Source organism: Schistocerca piceifrons, chromosome 2 (assembly GCF_021461385.2).
Source record: "Schistocerca piceifrons isolate TAMUIC-IGC-003096 chromosome 2, iqSchPice1.1, whole genome shotgun sequence".
Taxonomy (NCBI): Eukaryota; Metazoa; Arthropoda; class Insecta; order Orthoptera; family Acrididae; genus Schistocerca; species Schistocerca piceifrons.
Genome location: NC_060139.1, coordinates 101,487,482 through 101,505,782, shown reverse-complemented (window position 1 = coordinate 101,505,782; position 18,301 = coordinate 101,487,482). Strand labels below are relative to the sequence as shown.

Sequence of the window (18,301 nt, the reverse complement as noted above, 5' to 3'; positions counted from 1 at the left end):
CGTCGTGCCCTAGTTTGCTAGTTTTGGTCCACCCCGGGTATTTTATTTCCCCGGTACCCACCATATCTGGTGAGCATTCCCCTATCCGCCACCTGGGGAGGCGCCTGGTAGGAGACTAGCAACTACCCCAGGGTTAGTTTATTATTATTATTAATAATAATAAATATTATACATCTAAAAACACAGATGATGTGACTTACCGAACGAAAGTGCTGGCAGGTCGATAGACACACAAACATACACATGAAGTTCAAGCTTTCGCAACAAACTGTTGCCTCATCAGGAAAGAGGGAAGGAGAGGGAAAGACGAAAGGATGTGGGTTTTAAGGGAGAGGGTAAGGAGTCATTCCAATCCTGGGAGCGGAAACACTTACCCCAAAATGTCTGCTTGTGTGTGTGTGTGTGTGTGTGTGTGTGTGCGTGCGTGCGTGCGTGCGTGCGTGAGTGTATACCCCTTCTTTCCCCCTAAGGTAAGTCTTTCCGCTCCCGGGATTGGAATGACTCCTTACCCTCTCCCTTAAAACGCACATCCTTTCGTCTTTCCCTCTCCTTCTCTCTTTCCTGATGAGGCAACAGTTTGTTGCGAAAGCTTGAATGTCATGTGTATGTTTGTGTTTGTTTGTGTGTCTGTCAACCTGCCAGCACTTTCATTTGGTAAGTCACATCTTCTGTGTTTTTAGATATATTTTTCCCACGTGGAATGTTTCCCTCTATTATATTCATATCATTAATAATAATTATTATTATTTTAAAGATAATTGCCCTCAATTTAGATATATCTGTCAAAGTTCTTTCACTGTTGCCCTTTGAATTTTTTTTTTTAGTTTACAGAAGAAGAAAAATTTTCAGAAATGCCAATCCAGAAAAGTTAGCCATGATGCAGATTTTGCTCCAACAAAGGAAGAATTAAATACCCTGAATTAGTCAACTAAAGAGATAATTTAGAGATGCATCGGTTTTTGGGAATGGTTTTTGATACCTGATTGACTGGGCTCCCTCATATTCGGCAACTTCAGCAGTCGAACTGGTGGCATCTTAACGCTCTTCGTTGCTTGAGTCGCACCAGCTGGGGTGCCGATCGGTCTACCCATCTACGACTGTATGAGGCGTTAATTCAGTCCCGTCTAGATTATGAGAGCCTGGCTTACGGTTTGGCATACCCTTCCACATTGTGGTTGCTGGACCCCATCCACAGCGGGATCCGACTCGCCACTGGAGCTTTCCGGACAAGCCCTGTCAACAGCATACTTGTGGAGGCAGGTGTCCCTCCATTGCAGTTCCTGCGCCAACGATTACTGGCCGATTATGCTTCCCATGTTTGTAGCTTGCCCGGGCATCCCAATTATCATCTCCTGCTCCCTCACTCACGTCGTACATCTTCCAGAATGGCAGCCCCAGTCAGGGTGTACGATCGCGGTTCGCGTCAGAGCTCTTCTCTCTGGGCTTGAGGTTTTCCATCTTCCACCTCTTTTCCAGGCCTCTCTGCATATACTCCCGTGGTGTGTGCCCCTCCCATGCCTTCGGCTCGATTTGGCACATGGCCCGAAGGACTCAGTCCCTCCTGAGGCCCTCTGCTGCCGCTTCTTTCAATCCTTGCCACCTTTCAAGGCTCTGATATAGTCTATACTGACTGTTCGATGGTTGCTGGTCGTGTCGGTTATGCTCTTACTCTAGGGGATTATTATGAACGACACTCATTTGCCGGCTGGCTGGCTGCAGTGTTTTCACTGCCGAGGTTGTCGCCATCTCTCGCGACCTAGAGTATATCCGCTCCTGCTCAGGTGAGTCCTCAGTTATCTGTAGTGACTCCCTGAGTGGTTTACGAGCTATTGACCAGTGTTTCCCCTCGCTCTTGTCTGGTGATGGCTATCCAGGAGTTCCTTCATATTCTTGCCCATTGTGACCGCTCTGTGGTCTTTGTGTGGACCCCGGGTCATGTAGGCATCCCGGGAAATGAACGTGTTGACACACTGGCCAGACAGGCTGTTGGTGCACCAGCCTTGGAGATTGACCTTTCGGAGAGTGACCTCAGGTCAGTTTTGCGACGGAAGGTACTTCACACCTGGGGTGAAGAATGATGTACAGACAGTAGCAGAGCCAGAATGGGGAAGGTGTAGGCACATTTATTTGGTCCAAGCCTTGTTGACACAAATTTATTATTTAACAATAATTGGTTATACATCCAAGTTTATACAATTAACAGTTTAAAAGGAAATTTTAGCAATAATTTTTTTTAAACATTCTCTAGAAGAACATGCAGCCCCACTCTGAAACATTACATAAAGGTACTGTTAGTAAAGGGTGTATTATATCGTACAATAGTGCAACATGTTCAAATATTAACAATTACGCCAGAAAAATATTGAACTTGTGATTTGTACCACATGTAAATCAAACCTTTTAAAAAATCCAATTTGGAAAGAGTGCAACAAATTCCCTATTATCTGCTTAGGAAAAAAAAAAAGTGGCAGTGATAATCATCGGCCTCCTGATTTCACTTAAGCTTACGTAAACCCTACACAAATGACACTTATTTTTCTCTCATGTGACATCAGTTCACCTTTCATGACAAATACACAAAATTTCAAAATTATTTTATATCAACTAAGTAAGCTACAAGACAGAAATAACATTAATGACTGGTAACATGAGTAAACACTGTCAAGTTTTCGATTTCACAACAGTTGTGTTATCTAGCAAATTTTCATTTAAATACTCGCCCTACGTGTTCCAAAATAACAACAGCTGGTCATGGAGAACCACGCTAAGCAAGCGAGCATTCCATCCGCCCCACGTGCTCGCAAACAGCCATACTCATCGCAGTCCTTAATCGGCAGGCACCAGTTGACTTCCCGCCGCTTCCGTCCTGTCGCCATATCCCGACCGAGCCGCCCTCCAAAACTGTTGCTACGTGCACAAGCGCCAACAGCACTCAGCGATCACGCCCCCTATCGCTGCGGCGAAAACAAGTGAAATAATCTCGCAGGTAAATCGAGCTGAGCCGTGACACGGCTCACCCTTCCTTCACCCAACAAACTTCGGGCCATCAAGGAGGCTACCGGTGCGTGGCGCTCCTCCTTGCGGGTCTCTTGCAAGGACTCTGTTGTCCTCTGCCGGCTGCGAATTGGCCACACCTGGAGGACGCACAGCTATTTATTGCACCACGAGGACCCACCTATATGTCGCTGCGAGTCAGCTTTGACTGTGATCCACATCTTGTTGGACTGCCCGCTTTTAACTCCGCTCAGGCAGACGTTTGCGCTGCCTGATACGCTTCCTGCACTTTTATCAGATGACGTGATGACAGATTTAGTTTTGAGTTTTATTCGTGCAGGGGTTTTTATTGCTTGATCTAAGTATTTTTCCTTTTTTTGTGTTGAGTGTGGCCTTTGGCCTACGATTTTAGACTGGGGTTTTTAGTGTGTTTCTTGGTGTTGGCTTTGCGCTTTTTTTTTAAGTGGTCGGCCAACCACTTTCACACTCGGTGTGATTTTAATTTCTTGAATCTGTGTCTTTCTTGTCCTGTGTCGTCTCTTGTCATCTCCATTGTTTGTTTTTATTCCTGGTGGGTATTTAAAGTTCATGGAAAAAGCTACCAATGGCCCTAGTAGTCTAGTCCCTTCAATAGCACAAACAAACCAACCAATCAATCTGTGTTGCCGTCTGTCAGGAGGTGGTGTCACTTTGGCATTGCCAATGGTCCTCCCTTCACAGAAACAAGCTGCGGCGTATTGAGCCTCTCCCAGCAGCTTGGATAGTGACGTCCTCTCAGCCCTCCAGCCGGAGGAGGTCATTTTAGATAGGCTGCGTATTGTGCATTGCCTTTTTAGCCATCGTCATTTTATAAGTGGCACTTCCTCACCACTTTGTACACATTGTACCCAAGCTCTAACTGTCCCCCACTTCCTGACAGAATGCCCTGTGTAACTGTTTACCTTCGCGCTTGGTTATGCTGTCTTGAGTTATCGGCCATTTTAGCAAATGATGCACGGGCTGTCGACCTTGTTTTACTTTATCCTCATGAGCAATATGGTTAAGGCCTTTTAATTTTTAGTTTTGGACCTACGTTTCTGTATGATGACTCTTTTAGCACTTTCTCCACATGCCTGTTATCTGTCTTCTCTTATGTCAATTGGGACTGACGTATAGTCATTTTTTAACTCCTCTGTCTTCATGTTCTATAGTTTTGACTAGGGCGTGTATGACCCCAGTTGTTTTTGCGCCCTAAAGCAAAACAAAACGAAACCAATCTACAGGTATTCTCACATCATTTCAGACTAATCATCTTTAGGTATTAGCACATCATTTACAACACCTTTTGTAGTAGTATTTTTAATGTGGTGTTAAAATAAGTCATCGTGCAGCACTAGCATCAATAGTCTTTTGTTTGATAGCACTGTAAGAAAGTTGCTATGTAGGCTGTTCTAAGTAATTATATGGTATCTGGAGATGATTGAAGTCAGTAGTCAATAAATAATTATTTTATCAACAGCTGTTGGTGGTCTTGCAATATGATCTGTTCCAAATAACATACTTGGCACTTACTGACAGGAACTCCACAATAAAGAAAGAAATTTCATCATTGAAGCATATTAATTAAAACTACCAAGCTTTTTTTCTTTTTAAATGATAAATTTGTGAATAAATAAGTGACTGAAAAACCAATTTGTTTATGCTTTTCAGATAACTTGTACGATTTTTAATAAACATACTTTGTTTTTTTTTTTATTTTTACAGAGGCAATGAAGAAGCAAAGGAATTTGTGATGTCATTGTATGATAATTCGATGTTGGATGAGTAAGTAAACCATTGTTGTTGACTACATATCGCGGTACTGGGGCTTGGGAGTTTTGCATAAATTCTATATATGCAGTGATTAAGCAAAAAAATAAATACTGAATACTGCAATATTATTTACTCTGTTAAATATTGTGGACTTGCTCAAGACTCTGAAATAACCCAGTACCATGATAACATACATGCAGACATCCGCTATTCTGAAGTATGCACGAAATAATATTTTATACACAGCGTGCAACTCACTGCCTTCTCAGAGATAGTTCGCGTAAGCGCTGCTATTATGGAGAGAAAATGTGTGCGCTTCTACACAAACTGTAATGATTAAGTTGGTTCTCAGGGGCTACTGGTCATTTATGTGCCAACTTTCACAAAGAAACTGAGATGTATTTTTTAATGCTTAATAAATGTAATATTTTTCTGTATTTACTATTCGTTATCTGCAAAGCAAAAACTGAGGAGAATCTCATCTGCCGTTAAGCGGCCAATCTTAAACATACTGAACTCGTTCAGTAAGAAAACATTCTTTGAAACTATTAAAAGATCAAAATAGAGAAGTCTCTTGCATTTACATTTAATATTACAGACTGAATTTCTAACTAAAAAATATCATCAGTGTAATGGCCTAGCAAATGCTACTAGGGAAAAAGCGCTCCCCGCAACACGAAGTTATGAAATAGAGTTATTAATTGCAATTAATGGTGGCTATTATTGGAGGTGCTCACTAATTTGATAATAAACACTTTCTAATAACAATTGGACATATATTCTGATAACTTACAGACAGACTTACATGTAATCAGATTGTGATAAATGGCGGTCTCCCGCTAGACGAAACAAGCTAGGACGAAAAATCTAACCCACAAATAAATTATCTCTGAAATTCTTCATCTCGTGACACAGATACTATAGATGAAAGGCTATTTGTTAAACGCATCACTGTTTGCGAGCTTTACAGATAATAAACTAAACTTTTTAATATTTGATATTCATTGTGCACACGTACAGTCTTTCAACAATGTATAGTTCACATGTCACTATTTTTTTAACATACACAAAAAACCCTTTTTATCTTTCTCAAAATGTCAGTTTATGTAACGTTCTGTCACTGAAAATAATTGAAAAACAAGTGGAATAGTCTGAAACTGTCAGTGGTTTAGTATGAATTTTCAGGAAAATTCAGGCGTTAACTTTTGGCTGGAATCGCTCCTTAACCTTTGATCTACTGAGCTAAATTTTTTTCAAATTTTACTGAGGGCTGCATTTTGTACCCGCTATGTTCATTTTCTAAGTTGGAGTATATTTTATATTGTAAATTATCATAAACTTTATTATGATTACAATAAACTTTGTTATAAGTTTGGAAGGTAGTTAACGAGTAAAATACTCAAAGATAGTTCATTACATTTTTATTAAAATTTATTTCAAGTGCAGCCTTTTAAAATCAAAATTTGATTTACCTGTTACAATTTGGTGGTAGTCTATTTCTTTTGTTGATAAAGAGAAAATTTAATTGTGACAGCAGCAGAACTTCGAACAATTTTTATAAACTACATGGATTATCTTATCAGAGTGATCACCACAAACCCATTCATCAGGCTGCTAGTCCATCTTCCTGTCTTTTCTTGATTCAAATAGGACTTGTCTTTCACATTGCCTGCCAAGAGTTTTTCTACTGTTTAGGCTTGTTGAATTTCTGTGGTTACACCCATCAAATTCATTACACTGAGGACATGTTTGCTCAAGGTCTTTCAAACTTTTCGCTCTTTAGTTTTGTGTGAGGTCTCACTATTCCGTCTCCCAAAGCAAGCAGCAACAGATGCCAGAGGACAAAAGCATACACACAGGCAATATCTGAAGAGTTCCATAGGTCTCTCATATTCGCAACAAGGTCGCGCCAGCCTATCCGATTTCCCACATGCCGGACAGCTGCACTTAGTTGTGACTCCTGCAATGGTGGAACATGCAGACACTCTCGTTCGAGGTGATACAAATCATGAGCAAACTTCTTGCTGCTCAATTGGACGTCTCTGTTGGTAGTGCTGACACATTTGTCCATTAGTTGGCATACTCAAAACATCCTCCCACATGATCAAATATGGGTTCATTGCTTTGAACTGAAAACAACCTTTGGCCCATAGTCATGGCGACAGTCATCTGGGACTCGGAAGGGGTTACTCTGATTGATGTCCACCCCCATGTTGCAACGATCCAGTCTGAAGCATATTGTGCTACCCTTGGGAAGTTGAAGAAATGATTTCAGCATGTTCATCACCACAAAAATGCAAACGAATTTCTCCATCTCCATGATAAGACTTCACACAAGTCTGTGCACCTGAAAGCAGCTCACAAACCTTCCATCTCTTTGGCCCAATGAGGGATATACTCCAGGGCAAGCAGTATGTGGATGATGGGGAGGAGGTTATTGGTGCTGCAGAGGGTTGGCTCCGACATTGACCAGTAGGGTCGTACCATGCAGGCATACAGATCCTCCTAGTAAGGTGGCAAAAGGCGTCACATAGAATGGAGATTGTGTTGAAAAATAGGCTTCTGTTGCCAGAAGGCTGGGGAATAATACAGTGTATTGGAAACGCAAATAAAACTAACGAACTTTCACAAAAACTCGTCACTTATTGAACACCCCTGTGTGTAACACATTTGAGTCATTGAAAAGCTGAACAATATTTTTTATGTGCCTCTCTATTGCTCGGCAGGTTAAACTTATTGTAAATGGTTACCCTAGCTAGACACACAATACAACCTTACTGTTATTGAGAGAGTGAAGGAATCTGTAAACCCGCTGTGGTACTCCTGCCTGTCGTAAGAGGCGACTAAAAGGTGTGTCACACGGTTTGGCCTTATTGTGATGGCCCCCCTGTAGGGTTTGACCTACATTTTTCAAAATTTTCCTGAAGAACGAGCCAATTGGGGAAGGGCGCCTCATATTGTGCATTGTGTCTGTAATGCACTGAGACCTGTTGCATCCTTCGTCGACGTTGATCTGCGCTTCTGCTCATTTGCCAACTGTTGGGCGAGATCACCCTCTTGGGTGCATATTTTTCCATCGACTGTGCAGTATTTTTTTCTACGCTGACGATGATAATGAACTTCTTTTCCTTGGTTGCACCTGATACCTGGCACGGCAGCCAGTCCATTGTGGTGGGGCCGCCATGTACCCTGTTGGTTGTAGCCCCCTGACCACACAGGGGCTTGCTCTGCTGACGCCTACACCCCATGTATGCCAAGGGGTAAATGCCCATCTCCCTGGGCCATCGGGACTCCCAGCAATGGTCATCCTGCCAGGTGGGCTTTGCTGCAGCTGGGTGGCGTCCGTGGGGAGGGCTCCTGGTCGGGAGTGGATGGCATGAGTCCGGATGATGTGCGATGAAGCGTAGTACATCATTTCTTGCTGGTGGTCAAACACCAGCAGTCTCTAAGTGTTCACGGGCTCAATTCAGCGCACAGAAGTACGACCCCAAATCATTCCCCTCCCTGCTCACACCATGGTACCTTGTATGTTCGAGAGCTGATGCAGAATCTTTCTTGACGATGAAGCCTCAGTTTTTTGTTGAGCATTTAGAGGACCAGTTTCAGGAGGTGGAGGGCTTGTTCAAAATGAGATCTGGGACAGTCTTAATTAAAAGAAGCATCCTCTGCCCAGTCAGGGGTGGTACTTGCTTGTGACAAGCTGTCGGATTTTTCTGTAACCATCATGCCCTTTAAGAGCTTAAATATGGTCCAGGGTATCATATTTCACAGGGATCTTCTTTTGCAGTCTGACAATGAGTGGCACTCAAATTTAGAGCAGCAAGGTGTACATTTCGTTTGGCTTGTCCACCAGGGTTCGAAGGGATAATCAAGTTGCCACCGGTGGCTTCATCTTGGCCTTCGAGGGTGGTACATTATCTGAGAAGGTCAAGGTGGTCGTCTACCGCTGTGATGTCAAACCATATATCCCTCTCCCGATGCATTCTTCAAGTGCTGGAAGTTCGGCCATATATCTTTCCGCTGTACTTCCATCGTCACATGTCGAGATTGCAGACGCCCATCACATCCCAATACTCCATGTGCCCCGGCTCTCATCTGTGTCAACTACGGAGAGCACTATTCGCCTTGCTCGCCTGACTGCAGGATTCTCCAGAAAGAAAGGAAAATCATGGAATACAAGGCCCCGGACCAACTGACCTACACTGAGGCTAAGAGAAAATGTGAGAGCCTACATCCTGTGACTATGACCACTTCATACGCTGCCACTACAAGAACAGTTGTAACCCCTTCAGTACTGCGAATTCCAGTCAGCTCTCAGAGCCAGAAGGCTACACCTACCCCCTTGATAGTGGGGGGCAATTCCCCCCCCCCCCCCCCCCCCCTCCTTCTCCTGTTGCTCCCACACCACCTACCTCGGGAGCACTGTCCCCCCCAACCATCGAGGACACCAGCCCACACTTCCCAGCTGGAGAAGCATAGGTCTTCTTCGGCTCCTCTCACCAGGAAGGGTTCCCTTGTGTCACTGCCTTCCGAGGTTTCTGCTAGTGGGAAAGAGGACACCTGCCAGTGGCTGAATTGCCCAAAAGCTGCTGGCACCCACACCACTGCTGCCTACAAGCAGGTGCGTCTGAGGATGGGGTGGAGATAGTGGCATCTGCTGAGGACCTAGATCTCGCCGAACATTCAGACACAATGGATATAGACTGCTCAGGCAATAAGTCGGTGGCGGCAGGGACCCTGAGGCGTAAACGGCCTCGTTGAATGTTCGATGCCTTCCCAGTCTCATGATGTCCTCCTCCAGTGGAATTGCAGTGGTTTCTTTCCAACGCCTAGCTGAGCTACAGCAACTGTTAAGCTTTACATCTGCTTTCTGCATTGCTGTCCGGGAAACCTGGTTCCTAGCATCGTTGTGAGGGTTGAGCAGGTGATTACAACAATAGTTAATGCAGCGGAAAATGCAATCCCTGAGTGTATTAGCAGCACTGATTATCAACTTCCTAAACTTTTCCTTCTTTTGGGAGATTTTAACACCGATAACCCCACGTGGGGTGGCACTGTGCTTATTGACCGAGGCAGAGGTGTCGAAACTTTACTGTCTCAGTTCGACCTCTGCCTCTTAAATACTGGGGCCGCCACACATTTCAGTGTGGCTCATGGTAGTTACTTGGCGATTGATTTATCCATTTGCAGCCCAGGACTTCTCCCATCTGTCCACTGGAGAGCACATAGCGACCTATGTGGTAGTGACCACTTCCCCATCTTCCTGTCACTGTCCCAGCACCAGGCCCACAGGTGCCTGCCCAGATGGGCTTTAAACAAGGCGGACTGGGAAACTTTCACCTCTGCTGTCACCATTGAATCTCCCCCACATGGTAACATCGATGTGATGGTTGAGCAGGTGACTACAACAATTGTTCCTGTGGCAGAAAACGCTATCCCTCCCTCTTTAGGGTGCTCGAGGTGTAAGGTTGTCCCTTGGTGGTCGCTGGAAGTCACTGAAGCAATTAAGGAGTGTCGGCGACCTCTACAGCGGCATAAGTGGCACCCTTCCCTGGAGCACCTCATAGCCTTTAAACGGCTCTGTGCCCGCATTTGCCAACTTATCAAACAACGGAAGCAGTAGTGTTGGGAGAGATAAGTCTCGAACATTGGGTGCCATACGTCACCTTCCCCAATCTGGGCAAAGATCAAACGTCTTTTCGGGTACCAGCCCCCAACAGGTGTTCCTGGTGTTAACATAAATGGTGTGTTATCTACTGTTGCAAACGCGATTGCCGAGCACTTTGCTGGAGCCTCTGCGTCGGAGAATTACCCCCCAGCCTTTCGCACTCTCAAACAGTGGATGGAAGGGAACATCCTCACATTCACTACAAGCCACAGTAAATCCTGTAACGCCCCATTTACAGACTGGGAGCTCCTCAGTGTCCTTGCACATTGCCCTGACACAGCTCCTGGGCCAGATCGGATCCACAGTCAGATGATTAAACGTCTCTCATCTGACTACAAGCATTGCCTTGTTATCTTCAACCGGATATGGTGTGATGGTGTCTTTCCATCACAATGGCGGGAGAGCACCATCATTCCGGTGCTCAAACCTGGTTAAAACCCACTTGATGTGGATAGCTATCGGCCCATTAGTCTCACCAACATTCTTTGTAAGCTGTGTGTCGGCAGTTGGGTTGGGTCCTGGAGTCACATGACCTACTGGCTCCATGTCAGGGCGGCTTCCACCAGGGTCACTCTACCACTGATAATCGTATGTCCCTCGAGTCTGCCATCCGAACAGCCTTTTCCAGACAGCAACACCTGGTTGCCGCCTTTTTTTACTTACGTAAAGCTTACGATATGACCTGGCAACAACGTATTCTTGCCACATTGTATGAGTGGGGTCTTAGGGTCCACTCCCGATTTTTATTCAAAACTTCCTGTCGCTCCATACTTTCCATATCCAAGTTGGTGCCTCCCATAGTTCCATCCATATCCAGGAGAATGGAGTTCTGCATGGCTCTATATTGTGTGTCTCTCTATTTTTAGTGGCCATTAATGGTCTAGCAGCAGCTGTCGGGCCCTCCGTCTCACCTTCTCTGTATGCAGATGACTTCTGAATTTCGCACTGCTGCTCCAGTACTGGTGTTTTTGAGCATCACCTACAGGGAGCCATCCTCAAGGCGCAATCATGGGCTCTAGCCCACGACTTCCAGTTTTCAGCCACAAAGTCGTGTGTCATGCAGTTCTTTCGGTGTCATACTGTTCCTCCAGACTCAGAACTTTACCTTCGTGACGATCCACTCACGGTAGTGGAGATATATCGATTCTTAGGACTGGTTTTCGATGCTCAATTGCCTTGGCTTCCTCATCTTCATCAGCTTAAGCAAAACAGAAGTGCTGGCAGCTCTTCAATGCCCTCCATTGCCTGAGCAACACGAATTGGAGTGCAGATCGCTCTACGCTGCTGTGGCTCTACAGAGCCCTTGTCCAGTCCCGAATTGACTATGGGAGTGTGGTTTATGGTTGGGCAGTGCCCTCAGCAGTGTAGTTACTCGACCCTGTGCACCACTGCGGGGCTAGACTAGCGACAGGAGCTTTTAGCACAAGTCCGGTGACCTGCGTACTGGTGGAGGCTGGGTCCCCTCCATTGCAGATCAGATGTGCACAACTGCTCGCCAGTTATGCAGCACAAATTTGTAGTCCTCCTGATCATCCGAATTACCGTCTCCTTTTCCCACCCGCGGCAGTGCATCTCCCGCATCAGTGGCCCAGGTCGGGGCTAACGATTGTGGTTCACTTGCAGTCCCTTCTCTCCGAACTGGAGCCCTTCCCTTTACCACCTCTACTTGTGGTCCATTCACGTACTCCTCCATGGTGTACGCCTTGGCCGCAGCTTCATCTGGACCTTTCACTTGGCCCTAAGGACTCCGTTAACCCTGCGGCTCTCCGCTGTCACTCCCTCTCAATTCTTGACGCGTTCCTGGGGCTCTGAAGTGGTTTACACCAATGGCTCGATGGCTGATGGTTGCGTTGGCTTTGCTTATTTTCACGGCGGCCATATTGAACAGAATTCCTCACCTGATGACTGCAGTGTATTCACTGCAGAGCTGGTGACCATTTCTCGTGCACTTCAGTATCTCCGTTCTTGCGCTGAGGAGTTTTTTCTTTTATGTACTGACTCCTTGAGCAGCCTGAAAACTATTGACGAGTGCTACCCTTGTCATCCTATGGTAGCGTCCATATATGCCCTGGAACAGTCCAGTTGTTCAGTGGTGTTCATCTGGACCCATGGTCACTTTGGAATCCCAGGAAATGAACTTGCTGACAGGCTGGCCAAACAGGCTACACAGATACCACTTCTGGAGATGGGAATCCCTCATAACTGACCTGCTTTCGTTATTATGCCACGAGGTTTTTCAGTTTTGGGAAACGGAATGGCAAAATCTCAATAGGCACAACAAACTGTGAGCCAATCTGTGTAAGTCCTCGGTGGGGGCTCTCGCAGGGACTCCGTGGTTGTCTACCGGCTCCGCATTGGCCATGAATGGGCAACCCACGGCTACCTCCTGCGCTATGAAGACCCACCTCAGTGTTGGTGTGGTGCCCAGTTGACAATGGCCCATATTCTTTTACTCTGTCCTTCTTTGGCTGCCCTGCGACTTCATCTTCGGTTGCCGAACTCGTTATCATTTATTTTTTAGCAGCCAATGTCTCATCAGCTGATTGGGTTTTACGTTTCATCCGCGAGGGTGGATTTTATCATTGTCTGAGTTTTAGCGCATTTCCTTTGTCCCTGTGTGTCCTCCACCCTAGTGCTTTTAGGGTGGAGGTTTTAATGTGTTGCAGGGTGGCTGGGTTTTCCTTTTTGTTTTTATGGTCGGCCAGTCACTGTAATCTGCTTCCTTGGTTTACTCTCTTCTAACGATTTCTTGCATCTCTCTGTTGTTTTCTTGTCCTCTTTTGTTCCTTTTAGTGTTAGTTGCATTTCCTTCGTTCTTGTGGTCTTTCCTTTCTTTCAGTTTTGTGTTATATGTCTCATCTGTTTTATTCTCACACTTGTGAAATTGTTTTATTAGGAGCAAGGGACCGATGACCTCATAGTTTGGTCCCTTTCCCCCCATCTTTTAAACCAACTAACCAACCATGGTGTGTACCCCTTCCTTACATCTGCGTCAACCTCTCCTTTGGACTGAAAGACTTAGTAGACTCAATGATTTTTCATCACCTGCTCCTGGACGTCCTTAACACATTTCCAGGCTCGAACATGATATCCATTTGACAGCTCTACAATTGGTAAACAAACTGATTTTGCCTGCACACATGCAAGATGCATTGAACTACACTACTTGCTGAATGGATGCATCGTATTGACTGCACAATTGGTGGCCATTGCTTGAGCCCTTGGACAGCTTTGTTATTGCACTGGAAAGTTGTTCTTAATCGACAGTGAGTCCTTCAGTAGTCTTCAGGCTGTTGACCAGTGGTGTGCTCAACAGGCATTGGTTATGACTGTTCAGGATCTCCTGTATTAACTCCACCACACTGGACAGTCGGTCATCATTTTATGGATCGCTGGTTACGCTGGGATCCCAGTGAATGAACATGTTGGTCATGCTGTCTACCAGGATGCCAACTTCAGAGACTTCCAATCGACTCCATGTTGACAATTGTTGAAGGCTTGTAATGAGGATTGGTGTGCCCTGGTTTCTCCGAATAGTGCACAAACTGTAAAGGAGACCACGACCATGTGGCAGTATTGCTTTGTGCTTCACACAGGGAATCTGCAATCCTCTATTGGCTTCGCATTGGCCACACTTGGCTGACCTATAGCCACATCCTTTGAAGTGAGGAACTACCCCACTGTCAGTGTGATGCCCATCTCACAGTGGCCTGAATTTGGCCACCTTACAGCAAAACCTTTAACTTACTGACAAGCCACTTCTGGTACTACCGGACGATGCCAAAGGAGCTGATTTGGTTTTTTCTTTTACATTTGTTGTTGGTTGACAGACTTGTCATTGTTCTCTTTCCTGTGATTTTATCCTGTCCGTGTAGCTAATTTTCTAGTGATAGTGGAGTGTGTGGAAGGACCAGTCAGATGCATTATGTGCCCTGGGGACCTCCAGCTGATTTCTGGGCCAGGCAATTGTCCCACCTTCACCTTTTTACCCCCTCTCTCACTTCTATGTGCTTCTGTCTCTTGCCATTTTTGGTTCTTGTATTCAGTTGAGTCCATTGGGATTTGTCTTCTGTGTCCTTCCTCTCTGGGGATTATTTTTGGCTTGACACACAAAGAATTAGTGACCGATGGCATTAATAGTTTGGTCCCTTTATTCCTCGAGTGGGCATGCTTATGTATAAAGTGCCCCAACCACAAATAATTGTCTTGTACTGTTCCATTATTGTTCTACATTTGCGATTCCATACCTATTCCTTCATTATTGTTTCAGCTAACACAGTGATAAGTTGTATTGTCATCTGTCCAAGTGAGCAGCAGTAATATTAAATTAACAGCGAGCTATGTGAGGAAAAATTTATGATCCATGCAAGAAAACTATGCAGATTCTGAGCTAGCACCGCAATCCCACAATGACGTGGTTTGTTGGTACTGTACAGCTTTAGAAATTTTGATTGTGAGAAACTTACGCTGGAGTCTTGTTCTTTGCTGTGCCAGTGTAGAAGTGTGCACTGAATCGCCAATATGCACGTTTATTTATATATAAAAGCCAACTTAGGAATAGAACAGTCTTTCTCTAATTTCATAGCACTATTTCATGAGAAATAGGTTAGTTTCAGAATTTTCGGATGCTTACAAAACTGTATTTTCATAAGTTAGTGGGGAATTCGTAGCAAATCAGCATTTGTGGCTCACAGTTCAGCCAACGTATATATCGCCCCTGAATTTCATTGTATATTGACGCAAATAAATGTGCAGTTTTTAGAATTTTCAGATGCTACCATTTCTTTTGCATTATCTACGAGCAGTTTGTAACAAATCTGGGTTTGTGATTTAGTTACTGTAGCAGATTTTCTAACTAACATGTTGTTATATCTAGTTTTCACTTAAAGAAAAGTAGCCCTATATATTATCTGCAATTATTGTAAATTAACTCAGTTTTCGAGTTTGCTAACACCTATAATTAACATCAAAACTTTTTAGGAAACTAGTAATTATACCCTCTGGTTTTTGTGTTGCCTTAATCGAAATCTCATTTGTGTATCTGCTTCTATTCTTATAGGGAATTAGCAACTTTTTAACTCAACAGGTGAAAAGATAATTGACAGATTTAATTTAAAGTTATTTGTTCACTGCCTCGTAATACATTACACCATCCAAAATGCAGCCCCACTTGAATGCTGTTTTCAAACATGGGAGGAGTTTGTTGACGTTGGTAAGCAGCTGGAAATCCCTGACTATTGTCAAACGATTGGTAGCTACTGCGAATTGGTATGTTGGAAGAGTCCCTAAGAGTTGTTTACCCATGATACCTGTACCAGAGGTACCTCAGGTACAATCCTCTCCTGTGGGTCCTGTCTTCTCTGCAGAAAGTACGGTATCTGTCATAACCTGCCACTTGACTGAATGGTGTGTCAGTGGTAGGTCTGGTGGACAGGGACCAGGCAAGACTCAGGGTATTGTATCGATGCCCCTAACCAACAAGTTTGAGGTGCTGTCTTTCACCGATTCTGAAACTGTGAGCGAGTGGGACCCATTCACCAGTTTTGAGGAAATCTGTTTTGTCCAGTGTCAAGAGAAGACTGACACAAAAGGGTAATGGTCTATTAATCATCAGCAGTTCAAACATACAGCAAATAATGGTACCCCTTAGGGAAATAACAACAAGGGACAGGAGAGGACACCAGGTGCACTCACTGTGTATGCCTGGGGACTCATTCAGCATGTTCAAGAGGCTATTCCATCTGTTACTGAGGGAACAGTGTGCAACTAACTGCAGATTGAGCTGCACGTTGTAACAAATGATGCCTGTTGTCTGGGCTCAAAGGTCATGCTTGGGTCATTCTAGTGACTGGAAGAGAAGGTTGAGAAGACCAGCCTTGCGCATGGAGTTTCGATGAAGCTCACAATTTGTAACATTGTCCCCAGAACTGATCGTGACCCTTAGGTTTGGAGTCAAGTGGAAGGAGTGAACTGGAGACTTCAAAGGCTTTGTAACCAGCTAGGCTGCAACTCCCTAGACTTGTGCCCGAAGATTGAGAACTGTAGGGTGGTCCTAAATGGGTCAGGTGTGCACTACACACCAGAGGCTGCTACTCAGGTAGCTGACTGTGTGTGGGGTACACACAAGGGTTTTTTTAGATTAGGTGACACTCCATCTGATCCAGATGACAATAGCTTTAAGAAACCCGGAATTATCAGTGTAAGATAAAAGGAACGCCTCCCACAGGTGATAGTATTAAAATCCTAATGGTAAACTGTCAAAGCACTCACAACAAAGTGCCAGAGTTTGAAGCACTCATGAAAAGTAGTGAAGCCCACGTAATACTAGGGACAGAATGCTGGTTGAAACCTGAAATTGATATCAGTGAGATTTTTGGGGAAAATTTAAGTGTACATCGAAAGGACAGCAAATGGGAAATAGAGGTGGTATATTTGTTTCAGTATACAAGAAACTCAAATCAGCAGAGATAGATATTGAAGCTGCCTGTGAGCTTGTTTGGGCATGAGTCAGTATCAGGGGTGGGCATAAAATAGTAATTGGATCCTTCTATCGCCCACCAGACACATCACCTGCTGTAATCGAAAACCTTAGAGAAAACCTCTGTTCACTTGTACATAAGTTCCCAAGCATACTGTAATCATTGGTGGAGACTTTAACCATCCAACAATTAATTGGGAAAATTACCATTTTGGTAGTGGTGGGTGTGATGAGACATCCTGCGAAACATTACTAAATACCTTCTCTGAAAACTACCTACAAGAAATAGTTTGGAAGCCCACTCATGAAACAATGGATGTAATGGCAATAAATAGACCTGGTGTCTTGGAAGATGTCTACATCAAAACTGGTATCCATGTCCTTGACACATTTGTGCCAACAATGATTACCAGGGTGCAAAGGACAACTAAAACAAGCAGAAAGATATATATGTTCAGTAAACTAGAAAAAAATATCGGTAGTGTCATGTCTCAATGAGGAACTTGAAACTTTCAGCACAGGTCTGTAGGATGTAGAGGAACACTGGCTCAAGTTTAAAAGAACAGTTGACCACATACTGGATCGATATGTACCCGTCAGAACAGTTCATAAAAAGGGAACCTCCATGATATACAGTCATTGTGAAGAAACTTCTAAAGAAACCGAGATTACTTCATAACAGGTGTAAAACAAATCATAGGGCTATAGATAAAAGTATGCTGAATGAAACACGGTTAGCTGTCAAGAGAGCTACGCGTGATGCCTTCAATGACATTTCACATAATACAAAAAAATTCTGGTTGTATGTAAAGGCTTTTAGTGGTCCCAAAGTAGTCCCTAGCGAATGAGACAGGCACTGAAATTGAAATTGAGCGTAGCAAAGCAAAAGCTGAAATGCTTAACTCAATTTTGAAATTTTCCTTTACAAAGGAAAACTTAGGAGAACTCAATTTTGAAATTTTCCTTTACAAAGGAAAACTTAGGAGAATTGCCCTAACTTAATCCTCATACCACTGAAAAGATGAATGAAAGAAGTATTAGTGTCAGTGGTGTGGAGAAACAGCTGAAATTGTTAGAATTGAATAAAGCTCCAGGCCCTGATTGAATCCCTGTCAGATTCTGTACTGAATTTGCAGGTTAGCTAACCCATCTTCTAACTATAATCTGTCGTAGGTCCCTTTCCAACAAAAAACCGTGACCAGTTCTTGGAAAGAGGCACAGGTCACACCAGTCTACAAGAAATAGTAGAAGTGATCCACAAAACTACCCTCCAAAATCCGTGAAATCGATTTGTTGTAGACTCTTAGGACATTCTAAGCTCAGACATAATGAGGTATCTGGAACAAAATGACTTCCTCAGTGGTAACCAG

General features: G+C 44.2%; 1 protein-coding gene across 2 annotated transcripts in view; it reads left to right on the top strand.

Moving 5' to 3' along the window:
• The window catches only part of LOC124777781, a 196,115-nt gene that overhangs the window by 165,171 nt on the left and 12,643 nt on the right, over positions 1–18,301 (top strand). For both annotated transcript variants that reach the window (XM_047253291.1, XM_047253292.1), the window contains one exon: positions 4,738–4,797. In XM_047253291.1, coding sequence (XP_047109247.1) covers positions 4,738–4,797 — 60 coding nt within the window. The remainder of the gene's footprint in view (positions 1–4,737; positions 4,798–18,301) is intronic.